Source organism: Chrysemys picta, chromosome 9 (genome assembly GCF_011386835.1).
Source record: "Chrysemys picta bellii isolate R12L10 chromosome 9, ASM1138683v2, whole genome shotgun sequence".
Taxonomy (NCBI): Eukaryota; Metazoa; Chordata; order Testudines; family Emydidae; genus Chrysemys; species Chrysemys picta.
This window is the reverse complement of record NC_088799.1, coordinates 35,324,843-35,344,306: the sequence shown is the minus strand read 5'-3', so window position 1 is coordinate 35,344,306 and position 19,464 is coordinate 35,324,843. Positions and strand designations below refer to the sequence as shown.

General features: G+C 42.4%; 1 protein-coding gene across 10 annotated transcripts in view; it reads left to right on the top strand.

The window, feature by feature from the left end:
* RHBDD1 (rhomboid domain containing 1) overlaps nucleotides 1-19,464 on the top strand; it is a 110,726-nt gene that overhangs the window by 15,227 nt on the left and 76,035 nt on the right. For 9 of the 10 annotated variants that reach the window (XR_010590659.1, XM_042853596.2, XM_024103273.3 and 6 more), the window contains exons 2-3: nucleotides 3,833-4,351; nucleotides 5,281-5,413. Coding sequence is in view for 9 of the 10 variants with exons in the window: in XM_042853596.2 (XP_042709530.1) it covers nucleotides 3,919-4,351; nucleotides 5,281-5,413 (566 nt within the window). In the remaining variant the exon portion in view is untranslated. Of the gene's footprint in view, nucleotides 1-1,968; nucleotides 2,075-3,832; nucleotides 4,352-5,280; nucleotides 5,414-19,464 lie in introns of those variants that run through there. The other variant, XM_024103269.3, reaches the window with a different exon arrangement.

Below are 19,464 nucleotides of genomic sequence, written 5' to 3'. Positions count from 1 at the left end.
GGTACCCCTCCCCCCACCGCGTGGCTGGTAACAGGGAAGATCCCTGCTAGCCAAACGCGAAAAGCTCACGGCCAATTTCCCATCTGCGGTTGGCTAACTGCAGGGAAGGATTTATTTTCCGCCACAGGCAAACAGCCCAGTAGGAACGGCCACCTCTGTCCCCTTAATTAAGTTCCAGTATTTCAACCAGGTTAGCAGGAGTGATATCACTCTCCTGAGGATTACACAACAAGATAAAGAACGGATGTTGCTTGAATGCCAGCAAACACCGGGACCATACGCTGCCAGGCTTTGTCAGGCAATGATACCAGATTACTTGCTGCAAGCATGGCGTGGTCAAGTGTCCTACCATGGAGGACGGAATAAGGATGCACTGCCCAGAAACCTTGTGGCAAGGCTTTTGGAGTACCTCCAGGAGAGCTTCATGGAGATGTCCCTGGAGGATTTCTGCTCCATCCCCAGACACGTTAACAGACTTTTCCAGTAGCTGAACTGACCGCGAATGCATCCCAAGTCCTCAGGGCAAAGTAATCATTAAAAACCGTTTGCTTTTAAAACGAGTTTTATATTTTAAAAGGTAAACTCACCTGAGGTCCCTTCCATGGGGTCAGAGTCTTGCGTACTGGGTTGGGAGGGTACTTCAGTCAGGGTGAGAAAAAGATCCTGGCTGTTGGGGAGAACGGAGTGCTGTGTGCTCTCTGCAAGCTCATTCTCCTCCTCCTCCTCCTCTCCCCCATCGGCAGAATCCTCAGGTGTCGCTGATGAGACTATCCCCGACCCGGAATCCACGATCACAGGTGGGGTAGTGGTGGCAGCTCCCCCTAGAATTGCATGCAGCTCGGCGTAGAAGCGGCATGTCCGCGGCTCTGACCCGGAGCGACCGTTTGCCTCCTTTGTTTTTTGATAGGCTTGTTTGAGCTCCTTGACTTTCACGCGGCACTGATCTGAGTCCCTATTGTGGCCTCTCTCCATCATGCCCTTGGAGATTTTTTCAAAAGTTTTGGCATTTCGTCTTTTAGAACGAAGTTCTGCAAGCACTGAATCCTCTCCCCATACAGCGATCAGATCCAGTACCTCCCTCACGGTCCATGCTGGTGCTCTTTTTCGATTATCAGCCTGCATGGTTACCTGTGCTGATGAGCTATCTGTGGTCACCTGTGCTCTCCACGCTGGGCAAACAGGAAATGAAATTCAAATGTTCGCGGGGCTTTTCCTGTCTACCTGGCCAGTGCATCCGAGTTTAGATTGCTGTCCAGAGCGGTCACAATGATGCACTGTGGGATAGCTCCCGGAGGCCAATACCATCGAATTGCGGCCACACTATCCCTAATTCGAAATGTTAAAATCGATTTTGGCGCTACTCCGCTCGTCGGGGTGGAGTACAGAAATCGATTTAAAGGGCCCTTTACATCGAAATAAATAGCGTCATTGTGTGGACGGTTACAGGGTAAATTCGAATTAAAGCTGATAAATCCGAATTAAAGTTGTAGTGTAGACCAGGCCTTAGGCAGCACTGCCAGTGGAACTTAAGCAGAAATTCAGGGGGAGCCCTTAAAGCACATGGACATTGGGACCCAGGGACTGGGTTCTCCCTGTGTCTCTTTCATGTAGTGACACTAACACAGCCATCTAATGTAAACCAATAAGTCAATTGCAAAATAAGAGCCTGGTTCACCCAGTACACTTTGGTTGCTTTAAGCTCCTTTTGTGATGTAAACCCAGTTTAACTGTCTGGTATAATCTGGATGCTCTAGTGTACCAGTGAATCTGCCGGTAAAAGTTAAACTTAAAAAAAAAAAATTAAACATCATAGTACATATTTTCAGATTGTTAGAAATTAGTACGTGGTTTCTTTCTCCTTGGGTTTCTTGTATTGTGTTCATGTATGATATTTTAATAATTTAAAACTATTCAGTAAATCCCAGGCAAAAATCTATGCAAAGGTGAGAGTATGTATTAGTAACTTGTGAGTTTTAAAAAAAAGTAAGGTTGTACTTATCTCTAGGCCCAAGTGTTATATACCCAGGAAATTCAAAGTTGAGATTGCATTTAAGAGAAATCCAAACATATTAAGGTAAGAAATGGATTGTTAAAAAACTGAAACAGCTTTAACTCTTCCATTTAGTGATTCCATGAGGGGAAAAATGTTTAATATGTCTTGTAAAATGTCTAATCTAGAACCACAAACACTAAAATGGTTTAATGATAATACTGTGGTTATTGCATGAGGTCACTACACCATGAATCCAAATATATAGGGAGCAGAGGGAGCCATAAACTCTCAAATGATCTCAGATAACTTCTTTGAAAATAAAAATATTACATTTAAAACAGGGCTTATCTCTGGCAATTCCAAGAGTATTAGCGAGTGCCGGGTCCCATTAGGAAGCTGGAATTCCTCCCAATCGCAATGGTTTTTAAGGCTCCCAGTTCTAATAATGCAGAACTGTGAAATACAGACTTACGCTAAACCAAAATAAGCCACTCTACTTTTATATTGTATATAAATATTCATTTTTCTAAAATAATGGATTTTATCTGGAAAATGTCTTGAGTATTGTTACGTTAAGATAAGAACTTTGGGAAGCATGGAAATGATTTCATGGTGTAATTTTGAAAGATAAGGTTGACTGTGATGAATTTGATCTTTGTTCCTGGTTCTGTATGATTAATACATATATTGGGTGAAATTCTGTGCTGCATCTCTTAGAGGTGCTGGACAGAACACACACGCCAGGAGGTGGGGGGAAAAGGATGAAAAGCCAGCCCCCGTACCAGGAAGTGTTGAATGTTACTTTCACCCCGGCTCATTTCTACTATATCTTAAAGAAGTATGGTATTGAGGAAAATATGAAGTATGTATTTTAACCACTCTACAAAGTTTTTCCAAGAACTACATTAATAGTCTCAGTTTTTAAAGTAAGTTCCTATGTGGAACCACTTAATTATATGAGCAGAATTTTTTTTATATTGCAACCTGACATAGTTATTTAGATTACCATTCTTGGTGTCTCTTGAATATCTGTAAAATTTTAGAAGAAAAGATAGTGGGAGGATTTCAGATAGAATGATTCTCATTCTAGGACAGTGGGTCTTAAACTTGTTTACTGGTGACCCCTTTCACATGGCAAGCCTCTGAGTGCAACCCCCCTAATAAATTAAACACACTTTTTAATATATTAAACACCATTATAAATGCTGGAGGCAAATGGGGTTTGTGGTGGAGGTTGAGAGCTCACAACCCCCCATGTAATAACCGCGTGACCCCCCTGAGGGGTCCCGACTCCCAGTTTTTGAGAACCCCTGCTCTAGGGCCATGGAAAACTAAAAATGGAATGCCAGAATGCTGAGACCATAGAGAGGAACTTTCCAACTCTTTCATGACAGTTTGGGGTCACAAGTTAGTTGTGAGTAGATCAGAGTGGACGAGGAAACATGGCTAGCACATTCATGAACAGCATAGATCAACTACAACCCTACATAGGGCTGTGAGATGCAAATTGCTGCTGTTCTCGCAGGTTCCTTTCTCTCTTTCATGCCTTTATGAATCTACTGTGCAAAGTCCTTTACCTCAGACCTTACAAAGGGATGCAGAACATAATCCTGTATTTATGGTAAACTTGTGTGCTTGAACTTTGTTAATGTAAATTGTATTTTTGTCTTTAACTGTGCTGTCTGCATCTGTTACAGTTGAGAAAATTCTGCCGAATTTGTGAATAGTCCATGTATTTTTAGAAAACATCCAGTGAGCTTGAAAATGCCCCTTGTGTGTTTGATTAGTTATTGATAAAATAATTGTTTGTCAATTAATAGAGATTTATTTTTCTTTCAGAATTTCTTAAACTTGTGTATTTCTGGATTCCAACAATAGACTGAAAATTGGAACAATCCTATAATTTCTCAGAATAAGAAGTGATTATGCAGCGAAGACGGAGGGGAGTAGATGTTGGACTAATCTTGCTACTTTCTCAAGTATTTCAAGTTGGGCTTGAAAACATTCCACCTGTAACACTTGGGACCCTAGCACTGAACGTTTTTCTTTTTTTGAAACCTCTGAAACCACTGCTGAAAGTGTGTATCAGTGTAGACCAAGGTTATTACCAGAAAGACTGGCAACGTTTGCTGCTTGCGCCAGTTCACCATGCAGATGATTGGCATTTATATTTTAACATGGTCTCCTTGCTTTGGAAGGGGATAAAGTTGGAACGTAAGCTTGGAAGCGTATTGTTTGGGTACATAATTGCAGTATTTTCAGTGCTGATTGGCATTGTGTACATGGTGTTGGAATTTGCACTTGCAGGACTTCTAAATGACTCTTCATACAAAATGAATTGTGCTGTAGGCTTTTCAGGTAAGGCATGCAGGAGGTACAGGCTAATTTATTGAAGTGCACATTTATAGATTCTGTATAGTAATATTTTATAATATAGAAAATGGAAATATTTTCCCTAATGAACATGGATTAGAACAGGTAATATGCATCACTACTTCTTTGAGTGCTTGTTAATATATATGTATATATTCCACTCTTGGTGCATGTGTGCGCATGCACTTGAATTTAGATTTTCTGGGTGGAGGCATGAGGACTCGCAGGACAGAGGTACAGCCACAACGTACACTGCTGGCCAAAAGGATCTAAACTTGAATGCATGTAGTGCGTGCACACCAAGAGTGGGATGTATATGGGCAACATGTTTTGTCGAATTACAGTTATTGTAGTGTGAGTAATTTTCGTTTTCTATTATATATTTAAGTTTACAGTTTGTGCAAATCAAAGTCAGCAGCAAATACTGTAGAAATGTTTTTATTAAGAATACTTGTAATCTTAAGATTGCCTCTCTTGGGGTCTTGTGCTTTCAGCACAGGGCAGATCGAGACTCCACTAGCTTTTAGATTATTAGTCCTCAAAGATACTGGCTGTGGAGGAAAAACTCCACTCTCTTTATTCAAAAAGCCAGTGTCTCAGTTCTTTCTAGAACCCTTCCTACTTATTTTCTGACCAAAGGTTCACTTTCTATCCTTTGATGCTGCTCAGATTTTTCTACCAGCTCAGGCTACTTAACATTCTGTAATATCTTTGGCTAATCAGACCCAATCATTTATTTTGGCTTTTGACCAGTTTCATTTCTCAATTCACTGAGTATACTTGTCCCTAACTTCAGGGATTCCTCAAAACACCCCAGATGTTTTCAGCCATTTTTGTTTGTTTTGCAGTGGAGTTTTTCACATAATCTGAACTCAACTATTTCTTTTTTGGTGTGTTTTTTGTTTTGTTTTTAGGAGTATTATTTGCTTTGAAAGTCCTTAACAATCATTATCACCCAGGAGGGACCAGCAACATCATGGGAATTCGTGTATCCAGCAGATATGCTTGTTGGCTGGAGCTTGTGGCCATTCATTTATGTTCCCCAGGGTAAGTTCATTAAATCGTTCTCAGGTCACATACAAATTTTTGGATCCATTTAGGTATATATACATTGTGACACGTGAGCAATGATGTCTGGTACCCAAAATAAATAGTGGAGTTGCAGGTAGCAATCTGCATCTCTCTCCTCCACACCTTGTAGGTTGATCATGCTTGTCAAAGGAAAAAAAATGGGACACCTTGCTCAGGGGGGTCACTGAGAAGTGTTTTGGTTAAAAAGAACAAAGATTGGTTGGGAAACAGAAGGAACACACTCTTTATTTTCCCACTCACTTGAAAAACTGGGATATATTGCATGAAAGGGCCTGGCAGGTAAAAACAAATATTTATCCGTCTGTCACTTTTTAACAGTTCACTCCTAATGCCAGTCCCCTCTTCTCCCCAATCTATCTCTTATCCTATTTTCTCCCAAGCCCTACACCAATTAAACCACAACCTCACTGGCCACATGACTCCATTCTACCTTGTGCTCAATCCTCCCAACCCATCCCATTCCTCTCTTGGTTTAGAATCTTCCTCCTCTTCCTTTTGTACAGATTTCCTGAAAATCGGTTATATGTCAACAGTGTTAGGTAACAGAGTATTTCATAACTTCTTAACCATAATGGAAAATGATAAACCCACCAAATTTTAATTTTATTACCAGTCTGTGAGCATTATCACCTGTTTCAGGGGGTGGTTAAAAACATGAGAGACACAACAAAACGCTCCCTAATCCAATGGTACTATAGTTTAGGAAAAGTTCCCTGAGCTGGAAAGGAGGAGACGGAGAATTTAAATCTCCACTCTTAGTGATGTTTAAATTCCTGTGCAATTTACAACCCTTACTATTGACGGCTGCCATGAACCCAGTCTAGGAGACAGGGAAGAGCTACTGAACAGTCTCCCACCCACCTACAATTTTTAACTAAATTGGCAGAGAGCTCGTGCAAAGTCATTGCAGGCATAGAGTCAAGCTTTCTAACATGACCAACCCAAATCTTTTATAATTCCACTATACTGCATTTCATTGTGTCTAAACTACTGTACTATTTCTAACCACTATATTACTCCCACTCCTCTCCCTGAGTATAGGATAGAATCTAGTTTCCTGATTACCAATATTCTACTGCTGAATAATAAAAATAATTGTGTTATCCACTCTGAATGTGTGTCAAGTCCTTCTCCAGTGGCTGATCTGGAAAGGGACTAGCAATTACTCCTGTAGCTCAAATAGTAAGGGTCTAATTTAGCACTCTTGAAGGTCAGGGGTTTCAAACCTTGCTGCTGATCTGTGTGGGGGAATGGTATGGTTGCATGTGGTTCACACCATGAAAAGACCACTTTAAAAATATAATATGGAAATCATAGTGTGAATCATCACAATCACCAACTTCATCAAACTTGTATTCTAATGCAAAATCTTAGCAGTGACTCCAGAAGTGTTAAGGCAGAATAACTTCCTGAATCCATGGTATGTGTGAAAATCATATGTGCTAATCTATTGATATAATTGATATAAAAGCATATGAGATCACTGTTAAGGTTTTGCTTTAAAGTGCACATTTGAAATTGGGATACGGATTGTTTTTGGGTATCGTGGAGATGGAATTGAAAGTCTTATGGGGCACTAAAACGTTATCTGTGGGATATGCAATATGAAGATGGAAAAGAAAGCACAGATTTCCCCCCTTAAGTTCTTTCTTCCATGCTTTTAAGGTGGTGGATGGATGGGATGTCTCCTAGCACAATTTTACTGTCAGTGAATGTAGTTATTGTGTGCTAATTAAATTGTAAAACTACTATACCACTTCTTTGACATTATTGCAAAAACTTTCCTACTTCTTTCGTATGCATCGCAAGTCAATGTCTAGATTGTTCGGCCATCTAACTGTTGCATCATTGAGGGTAGCAATGTATTGCGGTTCACCCTTCGGTCTTCTAATGGTGCGCTCCTCCACCACATTTTTGACCATCTGCATTGCTGCTTGGTAGTCACATTGTGGAGACTAGACTAGGCCACCAAATTTCTGTGTTGTGGCAGCCATTCTGGCTGTTCCAGGCCACAGATTGTTAAGCCTAGTCTAGGATCTGCATCCCAGATCGCAAACCGTTGGATCTATATAAGGCCGCCTGAAATTAGTCAGCATGCCTGTCTCACAGCTGTCGGCTCTGATAAACCATTGTTCAGCTGAGCTTTGGCAGCGTTAGACATGAGTGATGAACGGCTATTGCAAAAGGATGTTGTGAAATCAGTTGTAGTCACTGCAGGTGTAGGTGTTTTCTCCTAGAGGCGGGCAGATCTTCTTGTGGCAGTATACATTGCTTATTTGCACATATTGGAATTATTTTCAGCCTTGTGTGCAGCACATTGCTTTCATCTGTCATAGCCCTCCATACTGTTTTAGGGTGATGTTATCTTGTCTTAACTTTTAGGGAGCTATATGAGCCAACACACATGAAGTTAATGTTAATGTGTGGCTAAGGCAACCACTAATGATATGGGTGGTTGTGTTCTGCTCTGAATAAACAAGACTCGTTTTGACTCTACTTCTGCCCCAAACTGATGCAAAATATTTTGCTGGAGTGAGTATCAGCACCAGGACTGAGCTTTGAGGAACGTTGGCCTCTACTTCCCAGGAGGTTCCTGGGTTTAGGCAGTATGGGATGAGATCATTTTCTTTGTGTCCCAGATGAGATTGGTGTGTTAGACTGTGGTCCAGATTGACTTCTAAATAAGTGGCAACTGGCTGGAAATAGGGTGGACTATCCTCAACATAGGCGGTAAGGAGTTGATTGGCCAGGTGATTGTTCAGATGGAAGGTTGTGGCTATCATCTTAGACTCACTTAATCTAAGACTCCACTGACAAAGGTAAACAGCCAGAGAATTAATGTCCTGGGCGAGTCACCCATCTATATGCTGTAGATAATTACCAACATCCGCAAGACAGATGTCATCTGTGTACATGTACTTATTGGCTTTAGTTGTTGGTAGGTTGTAAGTATATATGTTGAAAAGGAGAGGAGCCAGAACAGATAGTTCTGGGAGTCTGCTATGGAGATGCCTAAGCTGGCTGATTTTGTCTCCAGCTTGCGAGATGAAACTGCAGTTCATTATTTCCACGACAAACCAGACCAAGGCTAAGAGGGAATAATCAGCAACATAACTCTCATTTGTGTCACATATAAGCTTATGGAGAGCCTGATTCTGATGCACATCAGCGAGGTTATTGAACCATGAGTGCCCTTTTTCAGGCTGTGTTCAGACAACCCGAGTTCAAATTATTCGCCTAACACAAGACATTGAAGATGGCTTCAAGAAGGGCAAGAAAGTTGATGCTATTCTTGTGGATCTGTCAGCTGTATATGATAACATGGACTCAAATTAGGTCTGATATAGATGAAAAAGGGACCGTATGCCACAGCATCACCTGAGAATCGAGGAGTGATGGATTCAGAAATAACACTCAGATTGCAGACTATTGGGAAGGATGAACAACACACTTTGAGAGGCAGAAGGGGAGTGCAGTTTTTATCAGTATTACTTTTTTGTCTTATTCAAATTGACACCTATCCTGCTTGCTCACCTCCACTCTTCCATTTCATTCTGTTACTAGAAAACTGCAGACACTGGGTTTGATTTAAAAAAAGGAGATGAAGGCCTTACATAAGGATCCTTGGAGTGGAAGGATCCTTGAAAGATTTGCCTTTTTGAAATTTGCAGAGAGCAATGAGCACACTTACAGAAGAATTATCCTATCCTCTTCAAAAACAGTTATGGTCAATGATAGCCAAGATTATTTATCTACAAAGCCACATGAGCCCTTAACCTGAGCTTATTACCAGGAGAAGATAATAAGAGATAATGTTACTCCCTCTGAAATAAACACCAACTTTTGCCAGACTGGTAGAGGAAAAATGTACGGGTTCGGGGCTGGGTGCTCTACTCAGTTTCACACTGCTTCGCAATTAAATAACAGAGTCTGAGAAAGATGAAGGAAGGAAGATGGATAACCCCAAAAATACTTGGAGGGTGAGAGAGGAGGAATGAGGAAGAGAGTGGGAACCTCGGTTTTCAGCAGCCAGGAAGTTTTTGAGGGCAGTGTGATGGGATTCACCACTGACTCCTTGTGGCCGGGAGTGGCTGCTCCCTCCCTGTTGGGTGTCTCCTGCCGATGGCTGTTCTGCCTCTGCAGCGTCCTGCCTTTTCCTGTTACTGGGCCCTTTGGCCAGGTCACTTTCAAGTCTCTCCCCTTCTGGGGCAGCCCATGAACAAAAAGCCAGGGGAATTAATGCAAATAAACTGAGGTAATAAGAAACAGAGGGGAATAATTCCCTCTCAAGATGAATCAGAATCTGGTCCTTCCTTCATTCAGGGAGGGGCCTTCAGGCAATGGTTGTCTAGGAAGCTCTTGCCTTTAGTCAGCCCTTTCCTCAGGAGCTCAGGGCTGAAGATCTGTTCTCGTCCCTGGTCTGCCAACAAGAGCGCTCCTCTGCTCCCCTTTTAAGTTCCTCCTCCAGCCTGTGCATGCAGGAGTGGCAGGGCGGAGCTGCCTGAGCCCAGAGCAGATCCTTAACCCTCTTGTTGTACAAATCCCATACTGGACACTCCATCATAGCACATGTAGACTCTTTCCAACCTCTGCCCCTTTCAGGATGGTGTAGCTGGAGAAATGCTCCCCCTTTCACTAGCTACTTGGGGGAGAGAGACAAAGAAAGTGGAACTCTGCATCTTTTTGAGGATGGAATCTGGGATCACATGGGCATATCACAAGTCCTTATGTGCTTTGATGACTCCCAGAGGTAGCCATTACCCATATTCTGGTTGAGGCATCCATAGGAGGAAGGCTTACTGGGAGGGATGTTTCTTCTATGGCCCATAGTTAGAGTGGAGTGTCCTTAATGGCCATCAAGCTTGAATAGTTCATTCATAATGGGCTGGCTTGACTGGATGTTAACTACCTTGTGGGTGTTACTCCAGGAACAAACACATTTGAGATACAGAGACATAGCCAATATTTATAACTTCAGATACAGTGATGATACATGGATTTAAACAGGATAATCGTATTTAGCAAATCATAACTTTTCCATGGACACCTTACATGATAGCCTTTGTACAAGAGTTGTTGCAATTGTAGAACAGTGGGAATATCAATGATATAAATGGTCAAATTTCAATCATACAGCATCACAAGGTGTCTGGTAAATTTTTCCAGATTTGTAAGATGGCATATACCACAAAATGTAATACATTTCTCATATTTAATGGGGTGCATGGCTGATGCTGAAAAGGAAGATTTTTCTAGCTCAGGTCACCATTAACGTATGTTCAAAGTTTTCCATTCATATCTGCCTGTTATTAATCAACACAGTTGATTAAAATGGATTTAAGACAGTTCTGCCCACTCTCAGTAATACCATACTCTCACTGGGCACCTCTAACGTGCACAAAGGGAAAGACATGAGAACTATCCCAGTTTTGAGGAGCAGGTGCATGCTAGCAGATTATTATTTAGGTACAGAGACTTCAGTCAGCTTCTTAAACACACAACCAAATGTCAGAGATTTATAGTGAAGTCTTCAGTGTATTATTTGTTGAAAAATAAGGGTATTTTATGATGGGTCAATCCTGTAGTGTGGTAAGACTTAATAGAATTGCAAAAAAACAAAAGACACACAAACCAAAACACTTGGTGGTTTCACTTCTTAGAGAACCATATGAACATTTTCTTTGGTTTCATTCTATGTGGTTTCAAAGACAGCTAAAATCTGAAAACAAAACCCAGTCAGAACTGCCAATGCAGTATTACTTTTTTAGTTTGGCAACACACACAACTGAGAATTCCAGTTTTTCATGTAAAGCCATAAACCATTCCAGGTTTGCTCAAAACTGGGCTTAATTTTGCAGATATCGAAGAAGAATTTGTCAAGCCTGATTTGAATTTTGAGTTTTTCATGAAACCAGGAGAGTTTTGTGTAGTTTCAGGTATCATTGTCAGCATTTTGTACAGCTGTAAATTAAAAGATTTATGTCATGAGATTTTGGTATTTTGCTATATTACTGTGTAGTCTGATTAAAAGCTTTGTATTTTTGCTCACTAGTTGAGTTTTGGGAGCCACATTGTTAATATCACTTGTATTTAAATACTGCTTTATTGATGAGAGCTGTCTTACAACTTTGCCATGTTAATAGTGGTTATGGTTATTGACTTATGACTTGAGTTGCTGATGCTAAGAAACTTTCAGTCTCCTTCACGTTTTAGTTTATAGCTTCATCTTTGAGAGCTGCTAAATCAATGAGCCAACTTATTCTTGCATGGCAAACATTTCTGTTACTTTCAGTACATTTTCCCCACCTTTCTCTTGCCTGCAGTACTATTAATATGTGTCTTCACAGTAATGTCATGCCAATGAAAGCTGTAACAGCGATATAAATTGACTCAGGAGATACATGGATAGAGTATCTCCTTTTCTTTTCTTGAATTGGTTGTGGGCACATTTAAAAAAGTAACCTATTGTAATTGATCCTGCAACTGGGAATTTCAAGAGTGCGATTGAGATATGCAGGTTAACTGTGGCGCAGTTCAAGCAACACAGTTTATTGGTGAGAAGCTAATCTTTTGTCTGACTTCTCATTAGAGGGGAAATAGTTGTCTGTGCTGCTATTCACCCCAGCACGTTCTCTAAAAATTATTCTAAAAAGTAGCACGCCCCTTTTTATTTTAGTGACATTAGTGTCACTGTTCCTGCATATAGTAAATCATTAGGGCCATGTAGTTTTCTAAATCTAGAAATGTACTGAGATAATATTATCATCATGTTGCTTGGTACTAATGGATTAAACATTTATAATATAAATATTTTCTTCCTACTTGTTCATTTTAACAATCTAAATGTGACAGTTTATGATAGTTGGAGCTTTCTAACATTCTGCTGAAGTATTTAGTTGTTTACCATTTTACACTGCTTCATATTTATTTATTTATTTATTTATTAATTATTAATAATTTATTGGTAATGCATCAGCTCTTACTGGGGACCCCCAGTCATTCCTGAAGCCTCTGTGTGCCATCACAAAACAAATAAGTAGTTGTGCAAGGTGCTATATACATATATATGATACACTTTGTGCCCTGAATTACTTATAATCTAGTAAAACAAACCTTGTCAGTGGGGGTGGGGGGAAGGGATAAAACACACATCACGTCTTTGTCTATATGCATTTTATGTCGATACGTCTCCCCACAACTACTACTACTACCAAGTTGTGTGCTTTATTTTCAGTGTTATACCTAGCCTAACAGCATTTTTTAAACAAACTGTTGCCTTCCTCAACTATTGTACATATGCCTATTGATAAAATTACACAGGTCAAGATTTTCAGAACTAATAATTTTGTACCTGAATATTTGGGTGTTCAACTTGGCACCTAAAAGGGTGTTTCAGGAGGCATATTCATCCCTTTCTAGAAAACTAAGGCACCTGGAATCTTTGGTCAAGTTTGAAAATCATAACAAAAATTATCTTTCTGTGCCAAAACTCTTAAATAAAACCCCACCCAACATCCATGGGGATGGCAACTTCCAGCCTGGTGTCACATGGGGCGGCCTTCAGGTATGTAAAGCCAGAAGTGCCTCTGGTCTCATGTGGGCTCTATGTGTTATATTGGTTGTCATGAGTGAATTTCAAATGGTTTTGTGCAAATTGGTTGTCATGAAAATCTGCAGGACTAATTCAGACCTGATCCTACAAGCTGTTCTTGGGTGAACTCCTTTGCCCACTTCTGTGCCTTGTCCTCTTGACTTTGGTGGGGTTGTGCACTGACTTATTATATGGGTCCTCACTCTCAGATTTGAGCTTTCAGGTTTGAGGCTTCTGGTACTTGCCTGAAATATATCAATGTTTCTTAAAAAGGTTGGTGTAATCACTGCTGAAATTTTCTGACTGAAATGAGGGAACAGGGAATCATTGGATTGTTTTTAAATTAAAAAAATTACTCTTTAGAGCAGCAGTTTGCAAACTTTTTGAGCTGACCCTCCTTCTCCCCCCTCTTTGAGTTACGATTTTTGGTAGCGCCCCCACAACCCAGACAAAAATAGAGACATGCAAAAATATGCTTGATAGCCTACTCATAAATCTAACAGAGACCGTAACAACTTTAAATTGCCCACACTTGTAAGTGTCAAATCCACAGATACTTACCAATGGCACAGCCAAGGCTTCCTCAGCAGCAGGCTGCTTCTACCTTGCAGCCAGGCTGCACTGCTAGGGCGGGGCCAATACCTACCCCTCTGCCCCTCCCGCCTTGGGTTTTCAGGTTGGGGGAAGGCACATGCGATGGACTCTGTAGGGGGAGGCAGCGCTGGGCACGGAGGCTGCTGGAAGTAGAAATCAGCACACCCACGGCAGATATTGACACTGACCCACAGGCTAGGTGGCATGCTGAGGCGAGTCAAGGGATGAAGGTGGCACTCTCTCCCTGCACCACCCTCTCCCTGCATCATCATGTGGGGCTGGCCCGAGCCGCCTGCCGCTGCTGCTCGGGCCCCCGAATGTTGCTCCACGCTCCCCTTTGAGGTGGGGGGGCACACCCCACAGTTTGAAAAACTCTGTTTTAGAGAGATACAGTACGCTGCATGGAATGTCTAGTTTCTTTGGTGCCTTCCGACCTGCTAACATTCAGTTACACAAGGAAATTAATTTCATATGAGTCTGGAGAAGTGATGTTAACCAGTGAGAGCCAGTTTCCTGGCTTCTGTTCTTTGCCAGACTTGGCTGGTAAAGATTTACCAGGTAATTCAAAATTCCAGATTTATTACAAAATAACCTGAAAGGGGAAAGCTTGTTAATAATAATAATTAATAATAATAAAACTCAATAGTGTTTTTCTGTGCAGTGCTGCTCTAAATCAGTAGTTGATTCCTCCTTGTGTGATGATTTAATGTGGTCTGATTTGCATTCAAATAGTTTGAATTCTTAAATTAGCTATAGGGCCTACTTGCTAAGCATGTTTTAATTTAGCAATGAAGAACATAAATCGGCTTGTGTATTTGGCTGTACGTGCCATTGATTTAGTTGAACTAGCACTTATTGTTTTGAGAAATTCATCACTTTATCTAAAGAAAGTCTAAAGAAAGTGGTAGCTTACAGTATGTCAGTTTCCTAAAGCTGTTGCTTTTTTTTTTTTTTTTTTTTAAGAGCACACTTTAATCTAATGTGGCCTCTCAGTAGACAAATGGTAAGAAATACATGAAAACAAATAAGAAGCTGTTTCTCCAAAAGACTGTAATAATGGTGGTTTGAGCTAAAAGTTCTGGACTAAATGGTTGGCTGATGTGCTGTCCTATAATTTATATCTGTATAACGCCAATCACTTTTTTTTTTAACTACAGAACACTGTTAAAAAGAGATGGTGACATAAATATTTTTGTTCTGTTAAAATTCGATATTTCAGATGATTAAAGCTACAAATGTTAGAAAGATTGAAACAATGTAAGATAAATCATGCAATGTTGGTGATAAGTGTGACAAAGTTCCTCCTGTATCTTGGTGGGGCCTGCGCTTATTGGCGGATTTTCTTGCCTCGGAGATTCACCATGTGGGTTGGGGAACAGCCCAGAGACCTTCCCCTCTGGAAGAACCCACAGTCCAGGTCAAATGGGAGGTTTGGGGGGGAACACGGGCCTGCCCTCTACCCCGGGTTCCAGCCCAGGGCCCTGTGGACTGCAGCTGAATATAGTCCCTCCTGTAGGGTTACTATATTTAAAAAATAAAAAAAGAGGACACTCCACTGGGCCTTGGCCCCGCCCCAACTCCGCCCATTCCCTGCCCCAACTCCGCCCATTCCCTGCCCCAACTCTGCCCATTCCCCGCCCCATCCCCAAAGTCCCCGCCCTAACTTCCCCTCCTTCCTCCCAGCCACACGAAAACGGCTGCCCAAGCGCTACCGGCTTCACGGTTTGCCGGGCAGCCTCCAGACCCTGCGCCCCCAGCCGGCGCTTCCCTAGCGCAGCTGGAGCCTGGGAGGGGAAGCGCCCAGCTGGGGGCGCAGGGTCTGGAGGCTGCCCAGCAAACCGTGAAGCCGGTAGCGCTCAGGTTTCGGGCAGCCCCCATGCCTCCGGACTCTGCGCCCCCGGCCGGGCACTTCCCCTCCCGCGGCTGCTCTGCTCCGCCCCTGACTCTTCGGCTCTGTTTAAGAGCCAAGCTGCCCGAGCGCTACCGGCTTCGGGCAGCCCCCATGCCTCCAGACCCCAGCTACCGGCCGGGCAGTTCCCCTCCCGGGCTCCAGCTGCTCTGCTCCGGCGGCGCAGGGTCCGGTGGCATGGAGGCTGCCCGAAGCCGGTAGCGCTTGGGCAGCTCGGCTCTTAAACAGAGCCGAAGAGTCAGGGGAGGAGCAGAGCAGCCGCGGGAGGGGAAGTGCCTGGCTGGTATTTTCCCGGACATGTTTGGCTTTTTGGCAATTCCCTCCAGACGGGGGTTTGATTATCAAAAAGCCGGACATGTCCGGGAAAAACCGGACGTATGGTAACCCTACCCTCCAGTAACAGCTGCATGACAACTACAACTCCCTGGGCTACTTCCCCATGGCCTCCTCCAAACACCTTCCTTATTCTCGCCACAGGACCTTCCTCCTGGTGTCTGATAACGCTTGTGCTCCTCACTCCTTCAGCAGCACACCCTCTGACTCTCAGCTCCTTGCGCCTCTTGCTCCCAGCTCCTCACACTCGCACCACAAACTGAAGTGAGCTCCTTTTAAAACCCAGGTGCCCTGATTAGCCTGCCTTAATTGATTCTAGCAGCTTCTTCTTAATTGGCTCCAGGTGACTTAATTAGTCTGCCTGCCTTAACTGGTTCTAGCAGGTTCCTGATTACTCTAGTGCAACCCCTGCTCTGGTCACTCAGGGAACAGAAAACTACTCATCCAGTGACCAGTATATTTGCCCTCTACCAGACTCCTGTACCCCACTGGTCTGGGTCTGTCACAGAAGTTATTTCTAATTAAAAAATGAAGATCCCAGTTCTGTATTAGTATACCATTAGAATAAAATTGTGGGAAAAATTAAGTTTTTCATATGCAAACAAATCATTTGGATTTCATTTGCTTTCCTGTAATGTTCTTGATCGTTTTTGTTACCTGCACACTCTAGGGGCATCCACCTTTACCCAGTTCCTAGGGCTCAGTGCATAACCTCACACTCTAGGGCAACCACCTTTACCCTGTTCCTAAGACTATGTCTACACTTGTCATTTAAAGCGCAATATGTCCCTTTAAAATCATAGGAGCGTCTACACTTGTTAATGACTTTTTGCAGTGAAACTCAGAAGTTTCACCGCAAAAAGAAAACTACCTTCACAAGAGGCATACAGCTCTTACCGCTGTTCTTTTTGCGCTGTTGTGAAAGTGAAGACACGTTCTACCAGTGTAAACACTTTTTGGCCTCTGAAGGATATTCCACAGTTCCAAAAGTGTCACTCTGGCCAGAATTTCTGCTGCTCTGATGCTAGGTAAATGGACGTCCGCCCCTCCCCCTGTAAGCCCTGGGAAGTTTGAAACTCCCTTTCCCATTGCTCGTAGATATGGCAGGGAAAGCAGCCAGACAGCAGGGGTTTTTAAAAAAAATGCCATGAAAGAAACAAGGAAGTAATGTGGCTGCTGGGACATGAAGCAGTGCAGCACGGGGCACTGAGCAGCGACCCAGAATGCCTTCCGCTCACCTTCCCCTTCCCACAAGACCTATCGAGAGAGCTGCACTGTGGGATAGCTGCCCTACAGCGCTGCTCTCATCGGCGATGGAAGTGCTGCTAGTGTAAACACTCTCTGACGCCTGAGAAATTAAGTGAGTACACAAACCAGCGCTTTTCTTTCACCGGTTCCCTATCACCGGTGAAACTTGCAGTGCAAAAACTCTGCAAGTGTAGACATACCCTAAGGCTCAAGGCGTAACCCTTACGCTCTGCAGGTTTGCAGGGTCTTTCACCAGTGAAAGATCCTTACACAGTGAAATCCCTAACCTATGTTTATTAACAATCATCAAAACAGAATGCACACACTAAGCATACAATGCTCACCACTCCCAATAAGGCAGACGAACTTTTCCTGCTGGACAGTCAGAATCGGGTCATCCGGGGACTCCAGTTTCTGTACGATATAGTTGACAGGATGTTGAGATCTGGCAGTTCTGATCTTGGGGCTGTGTCCTGGAGTTGATTCCAAAGAACTTCCTTTTGGAACTCGGTTGATATAGTGAAACTTGAGTCCTGCTTAGCTATACCTTAACCAATCATTTTACTAAAGTATTACAAAATAATTCTTTGATTATATCCTAATATATTTCAAAATAATCCTTTACCCAATTCTATCCCACCCAGGGCTTTGGAACGGAGCCCGGAGCTGGAGTGTGGAGCAGCTCCGGAGCAGTGGAGCTGCAGGTTTTTGCCTGGAGCTGGAGTGGAGCCAGAGCACAGCTCCAAAGCCCTGCCACCACCTTAGGTGACTTACATCTTGCAAAATTAGTTATGTAACAGACAGAAACTATACAGTTAAATAAGAGAGAAGTAGGGACCATAAAAGCAAAACAATAAAGAAGTAGAGATTTCATACTCTCACTGTTAAGTGATTCCTTGTAATTAAAAATCTTCAGACAGGATGATCTTACTATAAGTTATGAAAGGTTTTTCATGTGCAGGTATTACATTATGTCTTTAGGACGTGTGTTAAAATTACTTGGATGCCAAAAAATTTAAAGTCAAATTCCAGCCTGGAGGGAGTACTTATAGAGCTTTAAACTTATAGAAAAGCAACTTACACATATATATATGCATCCGAAGAAGTGGGCTGTAGTCCACGAAAGCTTATGCTCTAATAAATTTGTTAGTCTCTAAGGTGCCACAAGTACTCCTGTTCTTTTTGCGGATACAGACTAACACGGCTGCTACTCTGAAACCAACTTACACTGGAAGTCCTGACCCAATTGCTGTAAATGCCAATGTAGTTGATCAATACATGCAGGTGAATGAATAGCAGATACATAGAATGAATTTAAGCAGCTGGTCGCAACTTTATTTAACACTGGGAGGGGTGCATGGCACCCCACTTCCTGCTCTCTCATACCAGGCATTTAACTGGGTCCAGAATCGTGTTCAGGACTCCCAACACAGAACCAGTAACATGGAGTCATCCCGCTTTGGCTCACCCCTATGACTCAGCTTGCTTCTGAATCCTTCCTACCTCCCCTACAAAAGGGTTGGGGGCTAGAGGTTCCCAAGGGAGGAGCTCAGTCTACAAAGACTTCAGGTCTCCTGTTTTCACATAAGCAGGAGGACCACTAGCAAAATCCAGGGTTTCATTTATCTTTGGGAACTGGTCTGTCTTATCCTTCAATACGTTGGATACCAGCTGTAAGTTCTAACAAGCTAAAACAAGTTTTTCTTTTTCACACTTTGACTTTTTTTTAAATCTTAATGCTGTAACCTAAATATGCCTCCATGTGGGTGTAATAGCCAAAACTAGATCTTGTTAGTGGCAGAGTTGGTCACCTCAGATTTTTATAGCATTTGGAAAAATTCTTTGACAGAGATCTAGGTGAATAAATTGTAGAATGAACATTTTGGCATTGTGTGCCCTCTTTGTTCGCAGTCTTTACAGTGGCGCATTCTTCTTCATATATTAACTGGAAGTAGACCAGCACTGAATCAGGGCTTCGTACCTTCGCTTCAGGAAGAACTCTTCAGAACAATAGCTCTGAAAGCTGAAAATTGAAGACTGTTCTCAAGTTCCTTACTCTTTTTCCCCTAGTCTTCTTTTCTCAAGGCTAAACTTGCCTAGTTCTTTTAACCTTTCCTCATAGTTCAGGTTTTCTAAACCATTTATCATTTTAGTTGTTCCTCTGGACTCTTTTCTGTTTGTCCACAGCTTTCTTAAAGTATGTTGCCGAAAACTGGACACAGTACTCCAGCTGAAGCCTCCCCAGTGCTCAGTACGGTGCAACACCCAGAATAATAGCCTTTTTCACAACTGCATCACATCATTGGCTTATATGCAACTTCTGATCCACTT